The sequence below is a fragment of the Osmia bicornis genome, unplaced genomic scaffold (assembly GCF_907164935.1).
Source record: "Osmia bicornis bicornis unplaced genomic scaffold, iOsmBic2.1, whole genome shotgun sequence".
Classification (NCBI taxonomy): domain Eukaryota; kingdom Metazoa; phylum Arthropoda; class Insecta; order Hymenoptera; family Megachilidae; genus Osmia; species Osmia bicornis.
The window spans coordinates 3490-25047 of record NW_025791215.1 but is presented as its reverse complement, the minus strand read 5'-3'; the positions used below and the strand labels follow the sequence as shown (position 1 = coordinate 25047).

The window sequence follows — 21558 nt, the reverse complement described above, 5'->3', positions numbered from 1 at the left end:
ACATTATATCTATTGTAGATATAGTAATAACGAAACTGCTATTATATGTACATTGATCTGTGGGAAGGTATCAGTGTATTACATTGTATCCAATGTAGATATAGTCATAATGATATTGTTATTAAATGTACATTGGTCTGTGGGAATAAATCAGTATATTACATTACATCTGATGTAGATATATTAATAATGATATTATTATTAAATGTATATTACATATCAAATGGAGATATAGTAATAACGATACTGCCATTATATGTACATTGATCGGTGGGAAGGGATCATTATATTACATTATATCTAATGTAGATACAGTAATAATGATGTTGTTATTAAATGTACATTGGTCTGTGGGGTTAAATCAGTATATTAAATTTCACCTGATGTAGATATAGTAATAATGATATTGTTATTAAATGTATATTACATATCTAATGTAGATATAGTAATAACGATACTGTTATTATATGTATATTGATCTGTGGGAAGGTATCAGTATATTACATTATATCTAATGTAGATATAGTAATAACGCAACTGTTATTATATGTACATTGATCTGTGGGATTAAATCAGTATATTAAATTACATCTGACGTAGATGTAGTAATAATGGTATTGTTATTAAATGTACATTGGTCTGTGGGTTTAAATCAGTATATTAAATTTCATCTGATGTAGATATATTAATAATGATATTGTTATTAAATGTATATTACATATGAAATGTAGATATAGTAATAACGATACTGCCATTATATGTACATTGATCGGTGGGAAGGGATCATTATATTACATTATATCTAATGTATATATAGTAATAACGATACTGTTATTGTATGTACATTGTTCTGTGGGATGGTATCAGTATATTACATTATATCTAATGTAGATATAGTAATAATGATGTTGTTACCAAAATTACATTGATCTGTGGGAAGGCATCAGTATATTACATTATATCCAATGTAGATATAGTATAAATGATACTGTTACTCATTGTACATTGATCTGTGGGAAGGAATCAGTATATTGCAGCAGATCTAATGCAGATATAGTAATAACGATACTGCCATTATATGTACATTGATCGGTGGGAAGGGATCATTATATTACATTATATCTAATGTAGATATAGTAATAATGGTATTGTTATTAAATGTACATTGGTCTGTGGGATTAAATCAGTATATTAAATTTCATCTGATGTAGATATAGTAATAAATGTATATTACATATCTAATGTAGATATAGTAATAATGATATTGTTATTAAATGTACATTGGTCTGTGGGATTAAATCAGTATATTAAATTTCATCTGATGTAGATATAGTAATAATGTATATTACATATCTAATGTAGATATAGTAATAATGATATTGTTATTAAATGTACATTGGTCTGTGGGATTAAATCAGTATATTAAATTTCATCTGATGTAGATATAGTAATAATGATATTGTTATTAAATGTATATTACATATCTAATGTAGATATAGTAATAACGATACTGTTTTTATATGTATATTGATCTGAGGAAAGGTATTAGTATATTACATTATATCTAATGTAGATATACTAATAATGGTATTGTTATTAAATGTACATTGGTCTGTGGGATTAAATCAGTATATTAAATTTCATCTGATGTAGATATAGTAAAAAATGTATATTACATATCTAATGTAGATATAGTAATAACGATACTGTTATTATATGTACATTGATCTGTGGGAAGGTATCAGTATATTACATTGTGTCCCATGTAGATATAGTAATAATGACATTGCTTTTATATGTACATTGGTCTGTGGGATTAAATCAGTATATTATATTTCATCTGATGTAGATATATTAATAACGATACTGTTATTGTATGTACATTGATCTGTGGGAAGGTATGAGTATATTACATTATATCTATTGTAGATATAGTAATAACCAAACTGTTATTATATGTACATTGATCTGTGGGTAGGGATCAGTATATATCATTATATCTAATGTAGATATAGTAATAATGATATTGTTACCAAAATTACATTGATCTGTGGGAAGGCATCAGTATATTACATTATATCCAATGCAGATATAGTATAAATGAGAACCCGGCAAGATTTGCACTTTCGAGCCGATTTTCAGCTGGCTCCGCCTACCGCTATTGCCGTTGCCCCGACGTTCAGCGCGCAGCCTACGAACCGTTCGAGGCTCAGGAGCGTATCACTTGCAAACGTATGCTGGCAATAGCTTTCCACATCACCCGCGAGGTACTATTGTCGATGCGTTTTTTTTTAAGCGGTATCCCCAGTAGGCCTAATCCACTGATGATAATCCACTAAACGGAAACAAAATTAAATAAGAAATTATAAGAGCTTTTGGGACTTTTTAGTAGGAAGATTAGAAATATCTATTTGCATATTGCACGTAGCAAGCCGCATAAGACGCGGTAAAGAATCATCGCTTAATGAAGAACGTTTTTCATTTTTTATAAATTTCATTTGTGCAAATGAAGTTTCACACAAATATGTGGATCCAAACATTGAAAAAATTCTAAGTCCAAAATCACGAAGCTTAGGGTATGATGTTTGTGACAATATTTTATAAAAATCAGGACCGGTTTCTTTAACCATTTTAAGAGAAATGTTACATTGTAAATCGCATAATTCATCCTGCAAGTCAAGATGCTGTTCTTCGATTGGCGCTGTAAGGGGATTCTCGAAAAGAATTAATTCGGTTCTAAGTTTTCGAAGCAAATAAAACGTGTATCGAATTCTTCTATGAGACAATCTACGAAATGAATATATTCCTTAAAATTGCAGCTATTGCCGTATTCTTTGAGAAGAATCTCGCATGACGGAGAAAAACGAAAAACATCATTATTTAAATGAGATTTCAATAACTGTAATTTTCTTCGGAAAGAATCAACATGACTAACTAATTGCGAAATACTTTGATTTGTTCTTTGTAACTTTAAATTGAGAAGCCTAAGTTGATTAGTTATATCTGTAATAAAGGCAAGTTCGGAAAGAAATGTAATATCTTCCAAATGAGATATGTATTCCTGATATTGTGGGTTGTTTCCCTCTTGTAAAAAAAGTAAAATCTCTTTTCTTATCGAAAAAAATGTTTCCAAACATTTTGCAGCACTAAGCCAACGTACTGGGCAATCGAGCGGAACATCTGTGTGAACAGCATTATGTTCCTGCAGAAATAATTGAAATTTCCTATGAGTCAGGAATTTGTGTCCACCTTTAATTAGGTTTATTATTTTAGACACAGTGGCCATAGTTGTTGATAATTGTACAACTTTGCCACTTAATGCTTCCTGATGAATTATACAGTGTATAACAGGAATGTTACTGTTTCGCTGCTTTAATTGACCTGCGAATCCTATCTTCAAACCCGTCATATTTCTTGCGCCATCAGTTGTAATCGAAGAACATTTATTAAGATCTACACCAAATTTTTCAAGTGATTTTTGAACTGCTAAAAATATATCAAGTCCCGTTGTTGTGCCATGTAAAGGGACGAAATCTAACAGTTCTTCGACACATGAGAAATCGTTCTGCACGATTCGAGTAAAAATACTTAATTGACTCGTGTGTCGAATATCAGTGCTCTCATCGATACATAAAGAAAAATATGTACACGACTGCAAAAGATTTTTTAATTTTTCCGTAATAGAAGCACTGATATCAGTAACTCTTGAAGTTACCGTTTTTGAACTAAGGGGAATGCTCATTGCTTCCTCAAGTGTTAAAGAATTACCGAAAGCTTTTACCGCTTCGATAATACAATTCTTCACAAAAACACCTTCACTAAATGGTTTTGCATTCTGTGCTATAAGTAAAGAAATGGCATAAGAAGCTAATACAGATTTTTGAGAAGAAGAATTGATAGAAGGTGGTAGTGCACCTTCTTGGTAAACCAGCTTTAATCCTTCGATTATGTTCAATTTTTCGGTATTTGAATAATTGGAATATTCGAGCAAATGACGAGTTCTGAAATGTCTCTCTATTATAAACTTCTTTACTACCAAAGGTTTAAAACCACAGAGTAGACAAATCGTTTGATTGGAAATAAAACTGAAGAAATAATTAACTTCCCAAGATTGATCGAAATCTTGGACATACCTTTTATTATTCATCCTCTACTCTAGGTTGATTCGTTAAAAGAAGAATAAAAATGTTTAACTTTCTCACTACGATTAAACACTGCCTCGATCTGCTGTGTTTGCTACGACTGCTTCATAATTGTTTGGAAAACAATTGGTAATAGTAATTGTTGCCTGGACAACAGCTTGTTATATCGTGCTTTGATATAACAAGCTGTTGTCCAGGCAACATATCAAAGTACGATCGTAGTGAGAAAGTTAAACATTTTTATTCTTAATTGAAATGTTCTTCGATTACAACTGATGGCGCAAGAAATATGACGGGTTTGAAGATAGGATTCGCAGGTCAATTAAAGCAGCGAAATGTTTGGATCCACATATTTGTGTGAAACTTCATTTTCACAAATGAAATTTATAAAAAATGAAAAACGTTCTTCATTAAGCGATGAATCTTACCGCGTCTTATGCGGCTTGCTACGTGCAATATGCAAATAGATATTTCTAATCTTCCTCCTAAAAAGTCCCAAAAGCTCTTATAATTTCTTATTTAATTTTGTTTCCGTTTAGTGGATTATCATCAGTGGATTAGGCCTACTGGGGATACCACTTAAAAAAAAACGCATCAACAATAGTACCTCGCGGGTGATGTGGTAAGCTATTGTCAGCATACGTTTACAAGTGATACGCTCCTGAGCCTCGAACGGTTCGTAGGCTGCGCGCTGAACGTCGGGGCAAGGGGAATAGCGGTAGGCGGAGCCAGCTGAAAATCGGCTGGAAAGTGCAAATCTTGCCGGGCTCTGGTATAAATGATACTGTTATTCAATGTACATTGATCTGTGGGAAGGATTCAGTATATTGCAGTAGATCTAATGTAGATATAGTAATAACGATACTGTTATTATATGTCCATTGATCTGTGGGATTAAATCAGTATATTAAATTACATCTTATGTAGATATAGTAATAATGGTATTGTTATTAAATGTACATTGGTCTGCTCGATTAAATCAGTATATTAAATTTCGTCTGATGTAGATATAGTAATAATGATATTGTTATTAAATGTATATTACATATCTAATGTAGATATAGTAATAACGATACTGCCATTATATGTACATTGAACGGTGGGAAGGGATCATTATATTACATTATATCTAATGTAGATATCGTAATAATGATATTGTTATTAAATGTACATTGGTCTGTGGGATTAAATCAGTATATTAAATTTCATCTGATGTAGATATAGTAATAATGATATTGTTATTCAATTTACATTGATCTGTGGGAAGGGATCAGTATATTGCAGGAGATATAATACAGATATAGTAATAACGATACTGCCATTATATGTACATTGAACGGGGGGAAGTTATACATTATATTACATTATATCTAACGAAGATATAGTAATAATGATATTGTTATTAAATGTACATTGGTCTGTGGGAATAAATCAGTATATTACATTACATCTGGTGTAGATATATTAATAATGATATTGTTATTAAATGTATATTACATATCAAATGTAGATATATTAATAACGATACTGCCATTATATGTACATTGATGGGTGGGAAGGGATCAGTGTATTACATTACATCTAATGTAGATATAGTAATAATGATATTGTTATTAAATGTATATTACATATCTAATGTAGATATAGTAATAATGATACTGCCATTATATGTACATTGATCTATGGGAAGGTATCACTATATTATATTATATCTAATGTAGATATAGTAATAATGATATTGTTAATAAATGTATATTACATATCTAATGTAGATATAGTAATAACGATACTGTTGTTACATGTACATTGATCTGTGGGAAGGTATCACTATATTACATTATATCTAATGTAGATATAGTAATAACGAAACTGTTATTATATGTACATTGATCTGTGGGATTAAATCAGTATATTAAATTACATCTGATGTAGATATAGTAATAATGGTATTGTTATTAAATGTACATTGGTCTGTGGGATTAAATCAGTATATTACATTTCATCTGATGTAGATATAGTAATAATGATATTGTTGTTAAACGTATATTACATATCTAATGTAGATATAGTAATAACGATACTGTTATTATATGTACATTGATCTGTGGGAAGGTATCAGTATATTACATTATATCTAATGTAGATATAGTAATAACGAAACTGCCATTATATGTACATTGATCGGTGGGAAGGGATAATCATATTACATTATATCTAATGTAGATATAGTAATAATGATATTGTTAATAAATGTATATTACATATCTAATGTAGATATAGTAATAACGATACTGTTATTACATGTACATTGATCGGTGGGAAGGTATCACTATATTACATTATATCTAATGTAGATATAGTAATAATGATATTGTTATTAAATGTACATTGGTCTGAGGGAATGAAACAGTATATTACATAACATCTGATGTAGATATAGTAATAATGATATTGTTATTAAATGTATATTACATGTCTAATGTAGATATAGTAATGACGATACTGCCATTATATGTACATGGATCGGTGGGAAGGGATCATTATATTACATTATATCTAATGTAGATATAGTAGTAGTGATATCGTTATTAAATGTACATTGGTCTGTGGGAATAAATCAGTATATTACATAACATCTGATGTAGATATAGTAATAATGATATTGTTATTCAATGTACATTGATCTGTGGGAAGGGATCAGTATATTGCAGGAGATCTAATGCAGATATAGTAATAACGATACTGCCATTATATGTACATTGAACGGGGGAAGTTATACATTATATTACATTATATCTAACGAAGATATAGTAATAATGATATTGTTATTAAATGTACATTGGTCTGTGGGAATAAATCAGTATATTACATTACATCTGGTGTAGATATATTAATGATGATATTGTTATTAAATGTATATTACATATCAAATGTAGATATATTAATAACGGTACTGCCATTATATGTACATTGATCGGTGGGAAGGGATCATTTTATTACATTACATCTAATGTAGATATAGTAATAATGATATTGTTATTAAATGTATATTACATATCTAATGTAGATATAGTAATAATGATACTGCCATTATATGTACATTGATCTATGGGAAGGTATCACTATATTACATTATATCTAATGTAGATATAGTAATAACGAAACTGCCATTATATGTACATTGATCGGTGGGAAGGGATAATCATATTACATTATATCTAATGTAGATATAGTAATAATGATATTGTTAATAAATGTATATTACATATGTAATGTAGATATAGTAATAACGATACTGTTATTACGTGTACATTGATCTGTGGGAAGGTATCACTATATTACATTATATCTAATGTAGATATAGTAATAACGAAACTGTTATTATATGTACATTGATCTGTGGGATTAAATCAGTATATTAAATTACATCTGATGTAGATATAGTAATAATGGTATTGATATTAAATGTACATTGGTCTGTGGGATTAAATCAGTATATTACATTTCATCTGATGTAGATATAGTAATAATGATATTGCTGTTAAACGTATATTACATATCTAATGTAGATATAGTAATAACGATACTGTTATTATATGTACATTGATCTGTGGGAAGGTATCAGTATATTACATTATATCTATTTTAGATATAGTAATAACGAAACTGTTATTATATGTACATTGATCTGGGGGTAGGGATCAGTATATTACATTATATCTAATGTAGATATAGTAATAATGATATTGTTACCAAAAGTACATTGATCTGTGCGAAGGCATCAGTATATTACATTATATCCAATGTAGATATAGTATAAATGATACTGTTATGCAATGTACATTGATCTGTGGGAAGGAATCAGTATACTGCAGGAGATCTAATGCAGATATAGTAATAACGATACTGCCATTATATGGACATTGATCGGTGGGAAGGGATCATTGTATTACATTATATCTAATGTAGATATAGTAATAATGATATTGTTAATAAATGTATATTACATATCTAATGTAGATATAGTAATAACGATACTGTTGTTACATGTACATTGATCTGTGGGAAGGAATGAGTATATTGCAGTAGATCTAATGTAGATACAGTAATAACGATACTGTTATTAAGTGTTTATTACATATCTAATGTAGATATAGTAATGACGATAATGTTACAATCTGTGCATTGATCTGTGGGAAGTGATCAGTATATTACATTATATCTAAAGAAGATATAGTAATAATGATATTGTTATTAAATGTACATTGGTCTGTGTGATTAAATCAGTATATTACATTACATATAATGATATGGTTATTAAATGTATATCACATATCAAATGTAGATATAGTAATAACGATACTGTTATTACATGTACATTGATCTGTGGGAAGGGATCATTATATTACACTATATCTAATGTAGATATAGTAATAATGATATTGTTATTAAATGTATATTACATATCTAATGTAGATATAGTAATAGCGAAACTGCAATCATATGAACATTGATCGGTGGGAAGGGATCATTATATTACATTATATCTAATGTAGATATAGTAATAATGATATTGTTAATAAATATATATTACATATCTAATGTAGATATAGTAATAACGATACTGTTATTATATGTACATTGATCTGTGCGAAGGTATCAGTATATTACATTATATCTAATGTAGATATAGTAATAACGAAACTGCCATTATATGTACATTGATCGGTGGGAAGGGAAAATCATATTACATTATATCTAATGTGGATATAGTAATAATGATATTGTTATTCAATGTACATTGATCTGTGGGAAGGGATCATTATATTACATTATATCTAATGTAGATATAGTAATAATGATATTGTTATTAAATGTATATTACATATCTAATGTAGATATAGTAATAACGAAACTGCAATCATATGTACATTGATCGGTGGGAAGGGATCATTATATTACATTATATCTAATGTAGATATAGTAATAATGATATTGTTAATAAATGTATATTACATATCTAATGTAGATATAGTAATAACGATTCTGTTATTACATGTACATTGATCTGTGGGAAGGTATCACTATATTACATTATATCTAATGTAGATATAGTAGTAACGAAACTGTTATTATATGTACATTGATCTGTGGGATTAAATCAGTAGATTAAATTACATCTGATGTAGATATAGTAATAATGATATAGTTATTAAATGTACATTGGTCTGTGGGAATAAATCAGTATATTACATTACATCTGATGTAGATATAGTAATAATGATATTGTTATTAAATGTATATTACATATCTAAAGTAGATATAGTAATTACGATACTACCATTATATGTACATTGATCTGTGGGAAGGGATCATTATATTAGATTATATCTAATGTAGATATAGTAATAATGATATTGTTATTAAATGTATATTACATATCTAATGTAGATATAGTAATAACGATACTGTTATTATATGTACATTGATCTGTGGGATTAAATCAGTATATTAAATTTCGTCTGATGTAGATATAGTAATAATGATATTGTTATTAAATGTATATTACATATCTAATGTAGATATAGTAATAACGATACTACCATTATATGTACATTGATCTGTGGGAAGGTATCAGTATATTACATTATATGTAATGTAGATATAGTAATAACGAAACTGTTATTATATGTAAATTGATCTGTGGGATTAAATCAGTATATTAAATTACATCTGATGTAGATATAGTAATAATGATATTGTTATTAAATGTATATTACATATCTAATGTAGATATAGTAATAACGATACTGTTATTATATGTACATTGATCTGTGGGATTAAATCAGTATATTAAATTACATCTGATGTGGATATAGTAATAATGGTATTGTATTAAATGTACATTGGTCTGCTGGATTAAATCAGTATATTACATTATATCTATTTTAGATATAGTAATAACAAAACTGTTATTATATGTACATTGATCTGGGGGATTAAATCAGTATATTAAATTACATCTGATGTAGATATAGTAATAATGATATTGTTATTAAATGTACATTGGTCTGTGGGATTAAATCAGTATATTAAATTTCATCTGATGTAGATATAGTAATAATGATATTGTTATTAAATGTATATTACATATCTACATTAGATATGTAATTACGATACTGTTAATATATGTACATTGATCTGTGGGAAGGGATCATTATATTAGATTATATCTAATGTAGATATAGTAATAATGATATTGTTATTAAATGTATATTACATATCTAATGTAGATATAGTAATAACGATACTGTTATTATATGTACATTGATCTGTGGGATTAAATCAGTATATTAAATTACATCTGATGTAGATATAGTAATAATGATTTTGTTATTAAATGTATATTACATATCTAATGTAGATATAGTAATAACGATACTACCATTATATGTACATTGATCTGTGGGAAGGTATCAGTATATTACATTATATGTAATGTAGATATAGTAATAACGAAACTGTTATTATATGTACATTGATCTGTGGGATTAAATCAGTATATTAAATTACATCTGATGTAGATATAGTAATAATGATATTGTTATTAAATGTATATTACATATCTAATGTAGATATAGTAATAACGATACTGTTATTATATGTACATTGATCTGTGGGATTAAATCAGTATATTAAATTACATCTGATGTGGATATAGTAATAATGGTATTGTTATTAAATGTACATTGGTCTGCTGGATTAAATCAGTATATTACATTATATCTAATGTAGATATAGTAATAACCAAACTGTTATTATATGTACATTGATCTGTGGGATTAAATCAGTATATTAAATTACATCTGATGTAGATATAGTAATAATGATATTGTTATTAAATGTACCTTGGTCTGTGGGATTAAATCAGTATATTAAATTTCATCTGATGTAGATATAGTAATACTGATATTGTTATTAAATGTATATTACATATCTAATGTAGATATAGTAATAACAATACTGTTACTATATGTACATTGATATGTGCGAAGGTATCAGTATATTACATTATATCTAATGTCGATATAGTAATAACGAAACTATTATTATATGTACATTGTTCTGTGGGAAGGGATCAGTATATTACATTATATCTAATGTAGATATAGTAATAATGATATTGTTATTAAATGTACATTGGTCTGTGGGAATAAATCAGTATACTACATTACATCTGATGTAGATATATTAATAATGATATTGTTATTAAATGTATATTACATATCTAATGAAGATATAGTAATAACGATACTGCCATTAAATGTACATTGATCGGTGGGAAGGGATCATTATATTACATTATATCTAATGTAGATATAGTAATAATGATATTGTTATTAAATGTACATTGGTCCGTGGGATTAAATCAGTATATCAAATTTCATCTGATGTAGATATAGTAATAATGATACTGTTAATAAATGTATATTACATATCTAATGTAGATATAGTAATAACGATACTGTTATTATATGTACATTGATCTGTGGGAAGGGATAAGTATATTACATTATATCTAATGTAGATATAGTAATAATGACATTGTTACCAAAATTACATTGATCTGTGGGAAGGCCTCAGTATATTACATTATATCCAATGTAGATATAGTATAAATGATACTGTTATTCAATGTACATTGATTTGTGGGAAGGAATGAGTATATTGCAGTAGATCTAATGTAGATATAGTAATAACGATACTGTTATTAAGTGTTTATAACATATCTAATGTAGATATAGTAATGACGATATTGTTACAATCTGTGCATTGATCTGTGGGAAGTGATCAGTATATTACATTATATCTGAAGAAGATATAGTAATAATGATATTGTTATTAAATGTACATTGGTCTGTGTGATTAAATCAGTATATTACATTACATCTGATGTAGATATATTAATAATGATATTGTTATTAAATGTATATTACATATCAAATGTAGATATAGTAATAACGATACTGCCATTATATGTACATTGATCGGTGGGAAGGGATCATTTTATTACATTATATCTAATGTAGATATAGTAATAATGATATTGTTATTAAATGTATATTACATATCTAATGTAGATATAGTAATAACGATACTGCCATTATATGTACATGGATCGGTGGGAAGGGATCATTATATTACATTATATCTAATGTAGATATAGTAATAATGGTATTGTTATTAAATGTACATTGGTCTGTGGGATTAAATCAGTATATTACATTTCATCTGTTGTAGATATAGTAATAATGATATTGTTATTAAATGTATATTACATATCCAAGGTAGATATAGTACAAATGATACTGTGATTCAGTGTACATTGATCTGTGGGAAGGAATCAGTACATTGCAGTAGATCTAATGTAGATATAGTAATAACGATACTGTTATTAGGTGTTTATTACATATCTAATGTAGATATAGTAATGACGATAATGTTACAATCTGTGCGTTGATCTGTGGGAAGTGATCAGTATATTAAATTTCATCTGATGTAGATATAGGAATAATGATATTGTTATTAAATGTATATCACATATCTAATTCTGCCACGAACCTGTCCTGGGCGACCAGGTCAGGCGGGGAGGTGATACCCCGACGTGGCGCGTCCCCGGGTGGCGGATAGGGGAACGCTCGCCACGTACTCTTTGGAGTGCGTGGAGGGTAGGAGTGAAATAAGATAGCTCCCGCGGACCAAACTCTAGTGGAGGAAACCCCGAATCAAAAACCGAACATGGAAGGGTTGAGGAAGGAGAATATGCTTACCGCACAGGGGCTCGGAACCCCAGTGCCGGCGTCCGACAGGGGTGCGCAAGCAGGCCCCGGGACGTCGTTATCCGACGACTGCAGCGCTGTGGGGGTTGACAACGTGGCCCCCACATCGTCTTTGGCTACGCGTGAAGAGGGGTGTGGCAGTTCCGCTGTCACACCTCTGCACAGGCCTGCGCTGGCTCGCCAGGCCGACGAGGCCAATAAGACCGGAGAAATGCAGCTCAAACGAATGCTGGAAGTAATCCGCAGCATGAGGAAGAGCACCGAGAAGCAGCGGAATGTGGCCATGCCAATTAAAAACGGCATGGAGCACCTGGCGGAATGCGTAGATGCCCTTCGCCAGGTCATGCGAGCCAGCCACGCTGTCCTTTTGCAGCTGCTCCGTGCTCCAGCACCAGCACCAGCACCAGCAACGGCAGAGCTGTCCTCGCGCAGCCGCAAAAGGCCTCGACCAGCTCTGTCCTCCTCTCCAGAGGAGGAGGCTGAGAGCGGCAGGCAAAGGCCAGTCCCAGCGACCCAGGAATCCTGGGCAACTGTGGCTGGTAAGAAAAAGAAAAAGGGTAAAGGCACCAGCAAGGACGTCCCCCAAAAAAGCACCCAAATGGGTGCCCCTGAGAGCACCTCCACTGCCGCTGCTAAACCCGCTCGCCAGCAGCCTGGGACAACGCCGGGTAAGCCTAAGGTGAGCGCGGCTGAGCCCAACACACCTCTGCCAAAGCCTGAAAAAGGCGCGAGGCGTAGGAAGAGAAAATGGCGGCGCAGGCCGAATCGCAGCGCCGTCGTCGTGCAGCCGGCAGCCGGGAAGTCCTACGCGGACGTCCTGGGCACAATCCGGCGACAGGTGCGTCCGGAGGAGACGGAAACAGAGTTCCGTCAAATCCGGAAGACTCAGGGGGGCGGTGTCCCGCTGGAGCTGGCACGCTGCAAGGATCAGCGCGCCCTCCAGGACGCCATCAAAGCCGCCGTGGGAGATGCCGCGGAGGTCAGGACACTGGTGCCGCGCATGCGAGTCGAGATTTGTGATCTCGACTGCTGTACGACCGGCGAGGAGGTGCGCGCTGCTGTGGTGCGAGTTCTGGGTGACCAGCTAAGGGGGGAGCTGAAGGTCACCATGCTCGCGCCAAACAGCAGTGAGCAGCGCAAGGCAGTGGTTGATGCCGAGGAGGCGGCTTCCATCCAGCTGATCGCGAGAAATCGCATCAAGATCGGCTGGATAAACTGCCGAATCAGGCGCTGGGCCGAAGTCCCGAAGTGCTTCAGGTGCTTAGCCTATGGGCACACGAAGCGGGACTTCAAGGGCCCAGACCGAAGCAAGGCCTGCTGGAGGTGCGGTAAGGACAACCACACGTCCAACGACTGCACCTCCCCTCCTCGCTGCATGCTCTGCGCCGAGCTGGGCGTGCAGCAGCTCGATCACGCACCAGGGTCTGGGGTCTGTAAGGCCTTCCGAGACGTCCTAAGTGCCCAGAAGCGCAGGACGCAATGGCGACGGTGATTCAGTGCAATCTGAACCGCAGCCAGGTCGCCGACAATTTGCTCACACAGCTGTCCCTTGAAATGGGCGCTGATGTTGTAGTAATCAGCGAGCAGTACCGGAACCGGGACTGCTCGTCGTGGTACGTTGACGACCTGGGCGTCGCCGCGCTCTGGGTGAGGGACCTCCAGAAGGTCCCAGTGGTTTGTCGCGGAGCGGTTCGTGGGTTCGTCTGGGCCAAATCCCGGGACGCTACATACGTAAGTGTCTATCTCTCCCCCAACTATAGCACTTGCGTGTTCCGGGAAAAGCTCGACGACCTGGAAGACGCGCTCCGCGACATGAACGGCGGGCTCGTTGTGGCAGGCGATTTCAACGCCAGGGCTCTAGAGTGGGGGATACCAGCTCCCAACACCAGGGGCAAACTGGTTATGGAGATGGCATCCAGGCTGGGGTTGATAGTGCTCAACACCGGCACTACACCGACCTACCGACGACCAGGCTTCGGCGATTCCATTCCAGACGTTACTCTGGTTTCGGAGTGTCTGGGTAGCCGAGCCGTGGGCTGGAGGGTGATGGAAGATTTCACTGGTAGTGATCATCAGTACATCACCTTCCAGATATCGTCCGGTAGGGCGGCACAGCACCGCAATCCTCAGCGCCCACTTGGCTGGAACACGGCCAAGCTGGACGAGGAAAAGCTCGCCGAGTGTTTGAGTCGCGGCCTCGGGGGCATACCACCCGCCCCTGGCGATCGCCCCGATAGGGGCTTCGCTGAGGCCCTGGTCAGCGACACCATGCGGCTCATCACTCGGGCTTGCGACGCCTCGATCCCGCGGAAAAAGCCGTGGAAAGGCCGAGCCCAGGCATACTGGTGGACGGACCAGATCGCCAGCCTCAGACGGGAGTGTCTGAGGCTACGGAGACTGGCGCAACGAGCTCGCGGTAGAACGGAGGCCTCCGACAGGTCAGCCGAGTACAAGGCGGCGAAGAAGACGCTCAACCGGACTATCAAGGATAGTAAAGCCCGCTGCTGGAGAGAGCTGTGCGACGAGGTGAACCGCGACCCTTGGGGACAAGCTTATAAGCTTGTCACCCGCAAGATCCGGTCGTCCGCCGCACAGAGCACGATGGACGCAGCTACCACCGAGCGTTTGGTGGACGGACTGTTTCCTAAGGGATTTTTATCCGGAGCTGGGTGACGGAGAGACCGTCCCCACCTTCACTCGGGAGGAGCTGCTGTCAGCAGCGGGTTCCTTGAAGCCCAGGAAAGCCCCGGGCCCGGACGGCATTCCAGCGGAGGTCCTGAAGATGGTGGCGCGCCTCCACCCGGACCTCCTGCTCGATATGTACAACACGTGCCTCCGGGCAAGCGTCTTCCCGTCGCCCTGGAAGGTTGCGCGGCTTGTACTTATCAGCAAGGGGAAGGGTCCCCCGGACTCTCCTTCATCTTACCGACCGCTGTGTATGTTAAACACAGCCGGTAAGGTGATGGAGAAGATGCTGAAGGCTCGCCTTCTTCAGGCAGTACAAGCCGCCGGTGACCTGTCGGACCGACAGCACGGCTTCAGGAGAGGGCACTCCACCCTCAGTGCCATCTCCGATGTAGTCGACGCTGTCGGACGTGCGGACAATGCGTGCCATCAGGCCCGCCCGCTGGTCCTCCTCGTCACGCTGGACGTTCGCAACGCGTTCAACTCGGCGAGGTGGATAGATATGCTGCGGGCGCTCGAGCGTTTACGAGTCCCCAGCTATCTGTTGGCCATGGTCAGCGATTACCTCCGTGATCGCTGGCTTACGTACGAGACGGAAGAGGGTTCCAGAAGTCGCGCAGTCTCAGCCGGGGCAGCGCAGGGGTCCGTTCTGGGACCCGACCTCTGGAACGTCTTGTACGACAGCCTACTCAGCATCGAAATGCCCGATGACGTGTACCTTGTCGCGTACGCGGACGACATCGCCGTCGTCATCACCGCCCGTAGCATCGAGCTGGCGCAGCTCAAGCTGAACCAGGTGATGCGGCGGGTCGGAGACTGGATGGACAGTCACGGCCTCCCGCTGGCGATCCAGAAGACCGAGACCGTCGTGCTTACGAGGAGGCGTATACCCACCGTCGTGCCTATGATGGTGGGTGACGTGGCTGTCCAGACACGTAGAAGCGCACGGTACCTGGGGGTGATGCTTGATAACAAGCTCACCTACTGGGACCACATACGCGCAGTCTCCGACAGGGCGACGGCAAAGTCGGCAGAGCTGAGCAGGCTGATGGCCAACATCGGCGGGCCGAGGCCGGGGAAACGTAGGCTCTTGATGTCCACCGTCCAGTCCATGCTCCTGTACGGAGCTGAGATATAGGCTGGGGCCCTGGACATCAAGAAATACAGGGCACGCATGGCCTCCGTCCAGCGTCGCGGAGCGCTGCGAGTCGCTAGCTGTTATCGTACAGTATCCGCACTTGCAGTGCTCGCGATCGCTGGGATCCTCCCCATCGATCTTCTCGCCAAGGAGAGGAGGAGGATCTTCGAGCTGAGCTCGGAGATGGACAGGACAGAGGCCGCGGGGATAGCGCGCGCTGAAACTCTCTCGGAGTGGCAGCGCCGCTGGACCGCGGGCGGCACGGGCCGGTGGACAGCCCGGCTGATCGGGGACCTGAGGCCCTGGCAGGAGCGAGCTCACGGCGAGGTAGACTTCTACCTCAGCCAGCTCCTGTCAGGGCACGGCTACTTCCGGGACTATTTGTACCGGATGGTCAAAGTCAGGTCCCCGTCGTGCTACTACTGCGACGCCGAGCGAGACGACGCGTTCCACACGTTCTTCGTTTGTGCTCGCTTTAGCGAGGAACGCTCCGCAGTGGCCAACGCAGCTGACCACGACATCACCCCCGAAAACATCGTGGGAGTGATGCTGCGGAGCGTAGACCTGTGGGACGCGGTCGCGGCGTTCGCGGCATCTGTCCTGGTGGCGAAGAGGGTCGATGGGTGTCTACAGGATCCCGTCCAGGCCCGGTAGAATAGAGGAGGCCTGCTGTTTGCGCAGGCGAGCACGCCACGGGCCCAGACCGAAGTAATGCGATGAGCGGATTCCGGTCTGGGCTCTTACGTGGGGTCAGAGGTGGTTTTAGTGGGTACGCCCTTCGGCATAATTGCTGGAGGGAGAGTCCCACAGTCCCTCCGCAAAATGTTGCGGGGGTCTGCGTAAGGCATTTCCACCTCTGAAAAAAAAAAAAAAAAAATATAATATACTGATCCCTACCCACAGATCAATGTACATATAATAACAGTATCGTTATTACTATATCTACGTCAGATGTAATTCAATATACTGATTTAATCCCACAGATCAATGTACATTTAATAACAATATCATTATTACTATATCTACATTAGATATAATGTAATATAATGATCCCTTCCCACCGATCAATGTACATATAATGGCAGTTTCGTTATTACTGTATCTACATTAGATATGTAATATACATTAAATAACAATACCATTATTACTATATCTACATTCGATATAATGTTATATACTGATACCTTCCCACAGATCAATGTACATATAATAACAGTATCGTTATTACTATATCTACGTCAGATGTAATTCAATATACTGATTTAATCCCACAGATCAATGTACATTTAATAACAATATCATTATTACTGTATCTACATCAGATATAATGTAATATAATGTACCCTTCCCCCCGTTCAATGTACATATAGTGGCAGTCTCGTTATTACTATATCTACTTTTGATATGTAATATACATTTAATAACAATATCATTATTAATATATCTACATCAGATGTAATGTAATATACTGATTTATTCCCACAGACCAATGTACATTTAATAACAATATCGTTATTACTATATCTTCATTAGATATAATGTAATATAATGTACCCTTCCCCCCGTTCAATGTACATATAGTGGCAGTCTCGTTATTACTATATCTGCAATAGATCTCCTGCAATATACTGATCCCTTCCCACAGATCAATCTACATTGAATAACAATATCATTATTACTATATCTACATTAGATATAATGTAATATACTGATAGCTTCCCACACATCAATGTACATATAATAACAGTATCGTTATTACTATATCTACGTTAGATATGTAATATACATTTAATAACAATATTATTATTACTATATCTACATCAGATGAAATGTAATATACTGATTCAATCCCACAGACAAATGTACATTTAATAACAATACCATTATTACTATATCTACACCAGATGTAATATAATATAGTGATTTAATCCCACAGAACAATGTACATATAATAATAGTTTCGTTATCACTATATCTACATTAGATATAATGTAATATACTGATACCTTCCCACAGATCAATGTACATATAATAACAGTATCGTTATTACCATATCTACATTAGATATGTAATATACATATAATAACAATATCATTATTACTACATCTACATCAGATGAAATTTAATATACTGATTTAATCCCACAGACCAATGACATTTAATAACAATATCATTATTACTATATCTACATTAGATATAAAGTAATATAATGATCCCTTCCCACCGATCAATGTACATATAAAGGCAGTATCGTTATTACTATATCTACATTAGATATGTAATATATATTTAATAACAATATCATTATTACTATATCTCCATCAGACGAAATTTAATATACTGATTTAATCCCAGAGACCAATGTACATTTAATAACAATACCATTATTACTATATCTACATCAGATGTAATTAAATATACTGATTTAATCCAACAGATCAATGTACATATAGTAACAGTTTCGTTATTACTATATCTACATTAGATATAATGTAATATCATGATACCTTCCCATAGATCAATGCACAGGTTGTAACATTATCGTCATTACTATATCTACATTAGAAATGTAATAAACACTTAATAACAGAATCGTTATTACTATATCTACATTAGATCTACTGCAATATACTGATTCCTTCCCACAGATCAATGTACATTGAATAACAGTTACATTTATACTATATCTACATTGGATATAATGTAATATACTGATGCCTTCCCACAGATCAATGTAATTTTGGTAACAGTATCATTATTACTATATCAACATTAGATATAATGTAATATACCTATCACTTCCCACAGATCAATGTACATATAATAACAGTTTCGTTATTACTATATCTACATTAGATATGTAATATACATATAATAACAATATCATTATTACTACATCTACATCAGATGAAATTTAATATACTGATTTAATCCCACAGACCAATGTACATTTAATAACAATATCATTATTACTATACCTACATCAGATGTAATTTAATATACTGATTTAATCCCACAGACCAATGTACATTGAATAACAATATCATTATTCCTATCCCTTCCTTAGATATAATGTAATATACACTTCCCAGAGATCGATGCACAGATTGCAACATTATCGTCATTACTATATCTCGATTAGATATGTAATAAGCACTTAATAACAGTATCGTTATTACTATATCTACATTAGATCTACTGCCATATACTGATTCCTTCCCACAGATCAATGTACATTGAATAACAGTACTATTGATGATATATCTACATTGGTTATAATGAAAAATACTGATCGCTTCCAACAGATCAATCTAATTTTGGAACAATATCTTATTGCTATATCACATTAGATATAATGTAATATACTGATCCCTTCCCACAGATCATGTACATATATAACAGTTCGTTAGTACTATCTACATTAGATATAATGTAATATCATGATACCTTCCCTAGATCATGCACAGGTTGTAACATTATCGTCATTACTATATCTACATTAGATACGTAATAAACACTTAATAACAGAATCGTTATTACTATATCTACATTAGATCTACTGCAATATACTGATTCCTTCCCACAGATCAATGTACATTGAATAACAGTTACATTATTACTATATCTACATTAGATGTAATGTAATATACTGATCCCTTCCCAATATCAATGTAATTTTGGTAACAATACCATTATTACTATATTACATTAGATATAATGTAATATACCTATCCCTTCCCACAGATCAATGTACATATAATGGCAGTATCGTTATTACTATACCTACATTAGATATGTAATATACAGTTAATAACAATATCATTATTACTATATCTACATCAGACGAAATTTAATATACTGATTTATTCCCAGAGACCAATGTACATTTAATAACAATACCATTATTACTATATCTACATCAGATGTATTAAATATACTGATTTAATCCCACAGATCAATGTACATATAATAACAGTTTCGTTACTACTATATCTACATTAGATATAATGTAATATACTGATACCTTCCCACAGATCAATGTACGTACAATTACAGTATCGCCATTACTATATCTACATTAGATATAATAACAATATCATTATTACTATATCTACATCAGATATAATGTAATATAATGTACCCTTCCCCCCGCTCAATGTACATATAATGACAGTTTCGTTATTACTATATCTACATTTGATATGTAATATACATTTAATGACAATATCATTATTGCTATATCTACATTAGATATAATGTAATATACTGATCCCTTCCCACAGATCAATGTACATATAATAACAGTTTCGTTATTACTATATCTACATTAGATAAGTAATATACCTTCAATAACAACATCACTATTACTACATCTACATCAGATGAAATTTAATATACTGATTTAATCCCACAGATCCAATGACATTTAATACCAATATCATTATTACTACATCTACATTAGATATAAAGTAATAGTAACTGATCCCTTCCCACCGATGAATGTACATATAATGGCAGTATCGTTATTACTATATCTACATTAGATATGTAATATATATTTCATAACAATATCATTATTACTATATCTTCATCAGACGAAATTTAATATACTGATTTAATCCCAGAGACCAATGTACATTTAATAACAATACCATTATTACTATATCTACATCAGATGTAATTAAATATACTGATTTAATCCAACAGATCAATGTACATATAGTAACAGTTTCATTTACTAATCTCATAGATA

At 35.3% G+C, this 21558-nt stretch overlaps 2 protein-coding genes across 2 annotated transcripts; one reads left to right on the top strand and one right to left on the bottom strand.

Moving 5' to 3' along the window:
- Positions 1-2725: 2725 nt before the first annotated feature.
- Positions 2726-4147, bottom strand: LOC123988881 (general transcription factor II-I repeat domain-containing protein 2B-like). The gene is made up of 3 exons (XM_046289639.1): positions 4134-4147; positions 3716-4085; positions 2726-3565 (listed from the first exon to the last, which is right to left on the bottom strand). Exons 1-3 carry the CDS (start codon positions 4145-4147, stop codon positions 2726-2728), a joined length of 1224 nt encoding a protein of 407 aa, XP_046145595.1.
- Positions 4148-14536: 10389 nt separating this feature from the next.
- LOC123988880 lies at positions 14537-15655 on the top strand. Its single transcript, XM_046289638.1, has one exon. The coding sequence runs from the start codon at positions 14537-14539 to the stop codon at positions 15653-15655; it is 1119 nt and encodes a 372-aa protein (XP_046145594.1).
- Positions 15656-21558: the final 5903 nt, after the last annotated feature.